Source organism: Catharus ustulatus, chromosome 4 (assembly GCF_009819885.2).
Source record: "Catharus ustulatus isolate bCatUst1 chromosome 4, bCatUst1.pri.v2, whole genome shotgun sequence".
Classification (NCBI taxonomy): domain Eukaryota; kingdom Metazoa; phylum Chordata; class Aves; order Passeriformes; family Turdidae; genus Catharus; species Catharus ustulatus.
In genome coordinates this window covers 27,764,393-27,775,228 of record NC_046224.1, presented here as the reverse complement: position 1 = coordinate 27,775,228, position 10,836 = coordinate 27,764,393, and the positions used below count along the sequence as shown (strand labels likewise).

General features: G+C 39.8%; 1 protein-coding gene across 6 annotated transcripts in view; it reads left to right on the top strand.

Annotated features, from left to right (window-relative positions):
• The first annotated feature begins 222 nt into the window (after positions 1–222).
• WASHC4 (WASH complex subunit 4) overlaps positions 223–10,836 on the top strand; it is a 54,341-nt gene continuing 43,727 nt past the window's right edge. For 4 of the 6 annotated variants that reach the window (XM_033059085.2, XM_033059083.2, XM_033059082.2 and 1 more), the window contains exons 1-7: positions 223–378; positions 4,211–4,350; positions 5,404–5,457; positions 5,568–5,633; positions 5,803–5,848; positions 8,246–8,313; positions 10,618–10,700. In XM_033059085.2, coding sequence (XP_032914976.1) covers positions 318–378; positions 4,211–4,350; positions 5,404–5,457; positions 5,568–5,633; positions 5,803–5,848; positions 8,246–8,313; positions 10,618–10,700 — 518 coding nt within the window. In that variant the 5' untranslated portion in view covers positions 223–317. The remainder of the gene's footprint in view (positions 379–4,210; positions 4,351–5,403; positions 5,458–5,567; positions 5,634–5,802; positions 5,849–8,245; positions 8,314–10,617; positions 10,701–10,836) is intronic. The other 2 variants (XM_033059086.2, XM_033059087.2) reach the window with 2 other exon arrangements.

Here is a 10,836-nt window from a genome sequence, read left to right as displayed (position 1 = left end):
CGGCTGCCGGGGGTCGGAGGGAGGAGCGGGGGGAGCGAGCTCCCCGCCCCGCCCCCGGGCAGCGCCTCCCGCCCCGCGGGGCCTCCCCGCGCTCCCCCCAGCCGCGGACAGCGCCGACCCCCAGGGCGGACGGAGGGAGCGGAGGGAGAGAAGCAGGGAGGGGCGGCGGAGCGGCGGCAGCTCTGTCCCGCCTCCTCCCCCGGAGCCCAGGCTCCCCCTCCGCCTCCATTTCCCGGCGTGCGGCGCGGGCGCGGGGCAGGAAGTCCCGTGCGCCTGAGTCAGGGGCGGCCGGGCGGCCGCTACCGGGGTCGGCGGCGATGGCGCTGGAGACCCTGTCCCCGGACTGGGAGTTCGACCGCCTGGACGACGGCTCGCAGAGTGAGCGCCCGCGGAGGGCGGGCCGGGCGGGGCGGGGCCGGCGGGGTGCGGCGAGAGCCGGCTGGGAGCGGGGGGAGGCGCGGGCTGGGCACCCCTGCTCCCCCCGGCCCGCCCCGCTGCCCGCCCGCCGGGAGCGGAAGGAGCGAGGGAGGAGGGAGCGGGAGCTGAGCGGGGTCGCCCCAGCGGTGCCCCGCGGACCCTGCCCCGCGCCCTCCCCCCAGCCCAGCGCTGATCCCCCCGCGGCCAGGCCTGCGCGGCCGCCGTGACCTTCTCCGCTCCCACCCCCCTCTCCGTAGCGTCGGGGTTGTTTTGGGGTGGGGGAGTGGCTTTTCCAGCCCTTCATCCTGTGCTCCCTCGGTGCCTCCCGTGCGGCGGGCAGGGCCAGGCTCCTTGTGCCCCCCTGACTTCTCTTTTATGTCGTGGGAACCCTGCTTCTTTCCTTCCCTGACATTTCTCGTGGCTCACACATTTTCGCAGTGGCTCCCTTGGTTATCCAGAGAAGTCACATCAGGATAGGCTCTAAACAGTTAGTTGTACTCGGCTTTCATTGGTGAAGGCTCTCTGTCGCGGGAGGCTGGCGGTCACTTGCAGTTTCACCTTTAAGATGTAATTGAATAAGATCTTGCGGTGCTGAAGTCTTGCACGGTGGGTTCGTGTGCCCGTCAAAATCCACGTTTTACTCAGCCTGTGGAGGTGACCTAGTTTCTAAACAGGGAACTTATATGGTTGTCACACTGTAATACGCACTGTCAACTGAACTGTGCCAAATTAATAATACCAGGTGTTGCTGTGAAAATATGTCACTCATGGACCAACTGTTTCACATACAATGTTATCCCAAGGGATGATACTGTTTATGCCATGTTCGTTTAGTCTGGATTTCAGTGGAAACTGAAGCTGTCCTGAGCAGAACTTTTTATCAATTTCGTAGTTGTGCAAAGGAAAACGTAGCTATTGCTCAAAATTCCAGATCTCTGCTAGTTTGACCAGGACATGAAGTACAACTCCAAAAAAATGTACATGACTTCATATGCCCCATTATCACCATTGCGAGGGTGAAGAAACAGGCTGATCTTCCATGCAGAACAGCACACAACGTTCTAGAGAAAAGCCAAAGAAAAATCTTGTGGTTTGAAAGGCATTTTTTGTCCTTGTCTACTTTCACTTTGTATCGCTAACATTTAGCAATTGCAACTTTCTCAGCTGAGGACATGAGATACTAAGTAAGTTTGTTACATCTCTATCCTAGGTATGTGTGGCTATGGCACTTGCAAATCCTGGTGCCAACGAGTTCATTGAATATTGATGTAAAGAAGTTAAGATTAAGTTGAGGGATCTGTGCTACTGAGTTCATCTCTTGCACTTTTCCAACTATAATGCTTTAGTTTTATCACCTGAGGAGAAACTAAATTAAACTTTATTGTAAACACATTATACCTTATAAAGTATGTATGCTTGTCTGAAGAAAGGGATGATATCTGCTTTCTATGATGTAGTTTTCTTCCTCTGTGTGAGTCAGTTTATTTAGGAAAAATGTTCTGCATCTTAGAAAGCTTCCCTTATCTGCAAGTAATTTTTTATCTGTGCAACTCTGCCTGTCTCTAGCTAAGAGCTTCCACTCTTTGTCTCACTAAGAAAATGAGAAATTATTCCTGCCTCTTATTTTATAGATGATCAGTATAAGGTAGCAAATTGATGGCTATCAATGATGAAGTATTTAGAAGTATTTAATGAGTTGCAGTGTTGCTCAAATCCATAATTTATCTGCTGGAAAGGTGACAGTCTGTGGATCTCTAGCTGAGTGCTGTTTTGAGGTTTTGTTTGAGAAATGCATGATGTTTTTGTTTCATAGGGAACTGATTTGAACAGTGGTGCAAATTTCCTACTCTTGTATGACTTTGAAGTTTTTTCTGTTTTCCTAGAACACCCCAGTGACTGTCAGTTTTTTGTTCTTAGTTTGTCTTTTGTGATAAGGAAGGAGATGTGGTTGGGGAATTACCAGAGCATACCTCTTTAGTATCTCCCCTACTCCAGATTTTCTAGCAGTAAAGCACAGAAGCTGACATGGTAGCTGGTTAAAAGCCAGTGTTTTACTGGTTTGCTGCAGCAGAGCTTACAGAAGATGCACTGGAAGGAGCCTGAAGGATGAGATGGATTTGATGGAATAAAATAGTATGATGATACAACTTAAGGGCTACCCATCAGTGCCTGGAATCCTGCTGATGAAGAGTGTTTTGTTCACTTGCTTCTTCTCCTACATGAAATTCAGTCTCCTGATCTTGACAATGCCTGTGCATTGTCTAGGCTGCAGGTACTGCTAGAACTCAATGGCAGTAATGCCATTGAAGTGAGAGTGTGCTGTGCTCCTTGGGTAGGGTTTGCAGTCTGTGTGCCTTTATGGTTGCATTGCTGCTGCTTTCAAAGTACTATCTTAAAATTAATTCAGTTCTTCACTGCAGTCATTTCTCCTTCTCAATCTCAACCGCCCTGTACATAGTCCCTAGCAAATTGTCTTTATTCATTCCTCCCTTTCTCAAAAATCTCAGCTCCCTGGTGCAGTTTCTCAGTCAGGTATTTTCTTTCTGCAAAAGATGTTTCAATGATAATTGATTCAGCAGTGCTCTCCCACTGAAGTAGCCATCAGCTACCATTTGGCTCTGTTGTTTGGCATGAGGATGAGTAAGAGGTTGAATGTACAGAATAAAAGAATATATTATTTTTAACTTTCTAGGCCAGTCGTCTACTTGCTGAAATGTGAAAAGGGCGCATATAAAGCTATATGATGGCTGAATTCTTGAGTAAGAAAAGTTCAGTTGTTCAGCTGACCTTCATTCTCCAACTTTTTTTAGATAATTCTATTTTCAACAAGTAGCAGAAGATCATAAGCTGGTAGATATGTTATCTAATTGTGGGGAAGACACTTCAGTCTTCTCATAAAAAAGGATTGTACTTCCTGAGTGTAGAATGCTTGAACTGTAATCATTTACTCTGTGGTTCAGATTGTGCAGCTAAGTCAGTAATTGTGTATAATTTGGAGAGGAGAGTGGAGAGCATCTTAATATGGGAAATAAAAAAGATCAAGATAGACAGCATGAAACTTTTTTTTGCATGAACTGCCTTTAGATTTACTTTGCTAAGTAAGACCACTGTTGCTGGTGTTTGACCAGCTGAATGTTAGCCTTTGAACCTATTTGTCCCTTTGAATCTGCTTGCCCCTGACACTAACAGGACAGCTGTGCATTTCAGTGCCCAGCAGAAGAAAAATTCTGCCTGAGAAGGGTGAATTTGAAAATGGGAGGGACTAACCAAAAGCTTTCCATGTAACGCTCAAATAACTCACTGAGAGGTACCAGAGAGAAGTGGAAAGAGGATTGCTGGAAATTCAACTGTACTCAGGCTGAAATTATTAGACCCATTGCCTCAAAATTCTTACATAAATGTATATGTACTGTTTCAGCTGATGGGAAGGGACTCCTGCTGTCTTACAATTTCTACAGTAATTTCTTTGCTCAGTACCTCATGTGATTGTTAGTGTCTTAGTTTAACAATAGATGTGCCTTTAAAAATAATTTTCTGCATATTGCTTAGATGTTTGATACTCCTCAAGTAGTATTTGAATTTCTTTTAGACCAACACTAAGTTATAAGATTTTTTTTAAACAAATAAGAACTTTGTTTTAAATCTACATTTTATTAAAGAAATTTCCACAGCAAAATAAGGCATACGGGTCTAAAGCTAAATAGCAGCAGGTTAAATGTTTTTTAATAACATTTTTTTATGTTGCAACTTAATGAATTGGCCATAAAACTATACAAATGTTATCAATTCTCAGAAATTCATGCTGAAGTGCAGTTGAAGAATTATGGAAAATTTCTTGAGGAATATACGTCTCAGCTGAAGAGAATTGAAGATGCATTGGATGACTCTGTTGGAGATGTGTGGGACTTCAGTCTTGATCCCATTGCTTTGAAGGTCTTAATATATTTAATATACATTGCAACTGTTACTTTCCTCATTTGTCCATTCCTTCAAAACCTCAGAAGTAAAAACTTGATGCATTTGTGCTCTTAAAAATTTGACTTTTGTGTGTGAGGAACCTATCCAATACTATTTTAATTATCAAATAATTAATAGAATTGATGCATATCATATGAGAGGAAATTTTCATATTATTGCTTTCTAGTCTTATGGATACTAGCAGAAGTTAAATGAATTTCTAATTCTTCATGTGTTGGGAAGGCTGATTTCAGCAGACTTCTTCCCTGTGGCGGTTAGTGTTTTTATCTGAGGGCTGGAGTTCCTGGAGAGCTCACTAATAGTTATAAAACTGCAGAGTAAACTGTGTGTGTGTTTATAGGTTGTGTTTTACCCTAATGGCCTTGGCACAGAATTGGCTGTTTTCTTGGTCACAGTTTCTCTGTCCTCAGTGGAGCATTAGCTTTTCCTCTTCACTGAATTTGCAGATATGTTTTAAAAGCGCTTTTGTTGCCATGTGAAACTTGTCTGTGCTGAACATGCACTCTCAAGCAATCATCTGTCTGAATAATTTGAATAAATTGTGTGTAGGGCCACCACAGTACTGCATATTTATGGACTAGTCAAAATCAGACTGACTTAAGTACAAATTATCAGTGCCTGCATACAGATGTGTTTTCTGCTTCCTGTTTCTGGCATTTGGGATTATTAATTCATGTTTTAGTTTAGTTATTTTTCTCTTACATACACCATAATGCCATGCTTTTGCTTTTCAAGTTTTGTAAATAAATTATTGTAAATGCTATGTCATATACCTGCTGTTATATTTCTATGTGAAGGTGAAGAGTGAAAGATTCCTGCAGTACAGGTTGCCAGTAATGTGCAAGTGTCTCTCTCTGTCTTGCTACTGACCCTATTTGGGATTAAACTGGGGGGAATACTTGCCTAGTTGGATAAATATCTATCTTTTACTAATGTTTTCTGAAGTTGCTGATTTTTCTGTTTGGTTGTTTTGTGATTTTTTTTGTTTGCTTTTTATTTTAATGGTAGCTTTTGCCATATGAACAGTCCTCCCTACTGGAGCTCATAAAGACAGAAAACAAGGTAAGCACTTTATGCTTAAAGTAAAAAAAAGTTATTCAACTTCAACCCAAACCCTCTAAATGTGAACTTGTTTGTAATCTGTGTGATTTTTTTCCTCACTTTGAGTCTAGGTTCTAAACAAAGTTATAACTGTGTATGCTGCTCTTTGCTGTGAAATCAAGAAGTTAAAATATGAGGTAAATTCAGCTGACTTTTATTATTGTATATGAAAAGGTTTGCGGTTTGGCAAGCTGATATATAGATTTATTTGTATCAGTAAAGAAACAAAATATGTCTAAATACTTTTTTTAGCTTGATTACATATATCCTATTTATTAAAAAACAAATTTCTGCTTTTGTTGTTAGGCAGAAACTAAATTTTATAATGGCCTCTTGTTTTATGGAGAAGGAGGTGAGTAGCTCCCTTTACTGTAAAAGTATTTAGTTTTGTATTATTGCTTCAGGTTATATTAAATGCTGCAATAACTGTGATTTTATTACATGGGTATGTGCTTTCTCTGTGATGTGCACCAAATAGAGAACTTTGATGGTATGAGGATATATGCTAGTGTCTTATAGCTGTCCTGAGTTGGCTTAAGATGATAAGGTTTATTTGTAAAGACCTGCAGTAAGTATTCTTACATTAATAGGAAATTTTGTTCAGCCTTAATTGCATTGGAAGTAGGGAGTGTGAGCTGCTGAGGTTGTATTAAATGTCTTACATAGAGCTTGTCTAATGCAGCAGCTATTTTGCAAGGTATGGCATTGAAACTGTTTTTCATGCATAAACACATCCTAAACCAACTTACATCCTTTTGGGACTACAGTTGACCTTGGTTGTAGTAAAACAATAAATCTGATTATTTATTGTGGTAAATTATTTAATTGTAGTAAAACCATGAAACCATTAATAAATAACTTGACCCGAATCCTGCCCTCTTCACTTACGCAATTGATACTCCAAGATAAGTTGGAGTGTGTTGATGTCACCTGCCCTTCCATTGCGGGTAACTCCACTACATGCTTAGACAATGGCATAAGATGGGCACAAGTAATTATAAGTCAGTTCACAAATCATGAGACACTGCTTTAGGCGAAAGCTGTTTTTTGTCTTGGAGTTTAACTGGTAACTCCTGAATGACTGGCCTTAAACTTCCACCTTAAGGGATGCTAGTGTAAGAATAAGAACAGATCTTGGTCATAAGGATTGAATATATTCAAGAGTTGCTTCAGAGACCTATCACTCAACTTTGTGTCTATTCCAGTGGTTTGAAAGAGAAGAAAAGCTTTTCCATTGTAGTATTGTAAAAGGGCATTCTTAAAGCTTTTCAAGAGACGAAGAGTGTGGTGGAAATATCAGGGAATGTGAAATCTTTGAGCTTAGGACTGTTTATCATTCTTTTAAGTGCTATATAAGATAACTGTTGTGGGTAAGGAGCATGGAAAAGTGGGGCATTTGTTAGCTTGTTATGTGTGAAGTTTTTTGGTGGTTTTTTTTTCTCCTTTTTATCTTAGCTGACTTGCATGTCTTATCAAATATGGTTTTAAATATTTTAAAGTCATAGGCTACCGAAATGATACTGGGAGATCCCTCAGAATTTTCCATGTCTCTTGCATGAAAAAGTCAGACTGCGGCAGATTAATATATTAAGCAGCACTTTGTTCCTGATGGGTGTTGTGCAGAGAATGCTTGGAAATGGCGGGAACTGAGAGGTTGGCTTTCTGAGGGTTAGGTAGGAATGCAGAAATTATGTTCTGTATTTCCATGTGCCTACTTATAGCATTTTCTTTGATAGCTGCAAGCTTGCTTACTTTAAATAACTGGCAAAGTTATTGACTCAAGGTTGATTGAAATTTAAACAAATACTACGCCGGCTTTTTCCCTCTGTGTGAAGAAAATTTTTTTCCCCATCTTGTCTTTGCAGTGGCTAGGACTAGTCTAGGAACTTCAGGTAGCTGGATAGGGGTTTTTTGGGACATACATAAAGGAGATTAAAGGTCACATAAAATGTGTGAAGAAGCAATGCAGTATTTAGTATCCTGTCCCAGCGCTCCATGTTAGAGAAGTATGGAGACTCCTTTAGTCTCTGATAACTGTAAAAGAATGTTTTTTATAGCAAGAAGGCAGGTAAACTTGTAATTTCATGTGAGCTTTTCCTGTTCAGAGTGACCCAGAAGAAAAATCTCAAGTCTGTAGCATCTATCTGTTGTCACATTGAAAGGACAGTATTTTGTCCGGTGATTTTCAAACCGCTCCAGATGACTGAAACAGTTTGGCATGGCTGATGTAATTATTGTATTTCTGTGTTCTGTGTCATGCAGATAATGCTGTGAAGCTATGGTGGTAAGCCTGTTCTTTTGTGCAGAAGGATATGTAGGAAAAAGAAAATTAATTATTTCTGGTTAATCATGTAATGTATTCTTTCAGTAAAAAGCATCTGGATGTTTCTTGCAAGATAAATAGCTACTATTTTCATGCAAATTTCTTAAAAATTGAAGTATATGAGGTTACATAAAACATATGCCCTTAAAGAATTCTGGGGTTTGTTCTCTTTCTTCCAGACGAAGAAGACTTTTCCCAGCTTTATATCTAATTTGTAAACCATGTAATTCTTAATGAAAAAGAAATTCCAAAAATAAGTCCACCTTAGGAAAGCAAATTTAGGCAGTTTTGATGTTCCATCAATACACTTAGAATAGTGCACTCTACTAGTATGACAAATAAATGGCTTGGAGGGCAAGCTTCAATGTTAGTTTAACAGGTACAGCACAATCTTAAGAAAATGTTGACAAATGTTTCTCTTTTAAGCCACAGACTCCAGCATGGTGGAGGGAGATTGCCAAATACAGATGGGAAGATTTGTTTCTTTCTTGCAGGTAGAGTATGTTTTGATTTTTTGGACAGCAATTATAATCTTAATTTTACTTGCAAAATGGATTTAACAGTCTGCCATATCCTGTTTGCGTTTTGCTGAAAGGCATAGCAGTCATTTGATATGTTACTATGTTTTGCCTGCAGACCTGTCACAACCAGCTGACATATCACACATTGTTTGGGGATTTTTTGATACTTCTTTCTGGAAATCTAGTGAGAGAAGTGATTAAAATTTACTTTAAACAATTTCAGTAGGAGAGGAAAAATTGAGGTTGCTTTTATCTGGTTTTAAAGATAGCTGGTTTTATGAGTTTGGTTTGTAAATTTTAGTGTTCATTGAACATTAGAAATGCATTGTTTTATATGTTTGCAGTTTTTTTAGCTGGTAGAAGAAAGCAAAATCAAAGTATGTACCTGAAAAAAATTGCTTGTGTCTCCTTCAAACATTTTTGGAAGAACACTTATTTCTTATACAGTTTGGTTGTTCAGGATCCTTTGCATGATAACAGGATCTATTTTTATTCTGAAGATTTCCTGTGCTCTTGAGTTTCAGTCTATTGTGGAGTTTTTTGTCTTCAATATAGCTTTAGTGACGGTCCCATTCCTAAAAATGTTTCTACTTTTATGCAGTATTGCTTTTAATGAAGTAGCTGTGGTGAAGTAGAGAATATAGAGGAAGCTTCCAGAATGTTTAAACAAATTCTGGTTTAAAAAGAGTTAAAATTCCTGTCAATTGTGCAGCATGGCACTAATCATTTTCTGTGACATGGCAAGACAATGCTGTAGGAAGTAATTTCTCAACTTCCTTTATCACGCTGAAGTGCAGTGACTTGTTAGGATCTCTCAGATTTTCTTTCCCATTTTCCAAGCTGTTTGACTTATCAACTTTGTAGGTTTCATCTTTCATTCTTTGTTTTGCTTATGAAGTTTGTTCTTTTTCAGCAGTTGGATTCTCCTAAAACCATTCAGTGTTCTACATCCTTAGATTAGGAAATGCTACTCTGGTCAGTGTTATAGGCATGTCCCCAGAAGTGGTGTGAAAATATGAAGTTGACAAAACGGTGAAAAGTTGCTTTCATAGAGCTAATGTCCATGTATTGGTTTATTGGCTCTTCCAGGATTTCTGGATTACCTAGATGCAGTAGCCTCAAACTTGCTAGGTCAAAACATTTTTAAAAAATATTATCAAAATAGTCCTCTGAAACATTAGTTTAAAATTACAATCTTATTATGTAGCTTCTAATGTGCATGTGCTGTTGACTTGGACTGCTTTCCAGAAATTTTAAAATGGCAGCTGGTGCTACCTTGCCAGGAAGCATGATCTTAGCTGTCTATTAATCCATTCCTCTGGAATCTGTTGGCTTATTTCAGCTGCATTTGTTAGAGCAGAACAAGTATAAGAAGTAATGTTTTGTGAAAATTGGTGACTAATAGAGGGCAGAAGCCCAAATAATATCTATTTTTGATGGAGAGGAAGACAGAATTCAACTGTTAGCCAGTCTCCTGTCAGGCTCACTGTTCAGCCAGTGTGGGCTGTCTGCTATAAAGCCATCTGTGTGCGGACTGGCTAGACTCATCGCACACTGACATTTCCCTGATAGGATTTATAAGGTAAAGTAATGAACAAATATTATTGCAGTTAAGGGAAACTCAGATTAATTTATTATTCATTTATCCTATTGTTCAAGGAATGCCATATTAAAATCCATTATAGAAATTAAGGTGGTACTTTATATGATCAGAGTTGGCATGTTCTTACTCATTTTGTGTTACATAACCAAGCCTAAGTTCTGCCGTCGTCAGGCAAACCTTTCAAAGGCATTGACTTTCTTTGTTTGTTTTAAAGCAGTATGCTGTGGCTTATCACTCTTATCGTAGGTACAGGCATCTGTGGAAAATTCTAATTTGAATTTGGTTATTACCAGCATCCAGAGTGTGACTCTTGAATCTAGTGGGAAAAAGCACAGCCTCTGCTACCAGTGGTATTGTCCCTGAAAGTACTTGGGCTCTGTTGTCAACTCACTTCTCACTGTCTTTGGTAGATTGAACCAATAGTATAAATTGTCAGAGTTGTACTGGAAAATTGTGATTGGTAGTTTCTTGGCTTACTCCCAGATCCTTTTTCAGAGCTGATAGTAGGATGTTTTCCATCCTGCTTCAGATCTGTTCGCTGACTTGGGTTGGGGATATAGTTGGAGCTTCAGCTGCATATTCTGTAGTTTATGTTCAGTGGTTTTGGTGTAATGACAACTTGTGTATGAGGAGGACCTATACATTTTTATGTGTTTTATTTTCTTGTATTTCAGGAGCTGTCTTGCTTTGTTACCCGATGTTATGAAGTGGTGGTGAATGTAGTGCATCAGCTGGCTGTTCTGTATACCAGCAACAAGTAATTATTCCCTAAAATGCTGTATTGTTACTATGTAGAGTTAAATGTATAAAATATGAATGTTATATTTAAAGCATGATCAATTTTGGAATATTGTTGTCTAGAGATAGAGTGCTTTACTATGCGAGTTTGGACT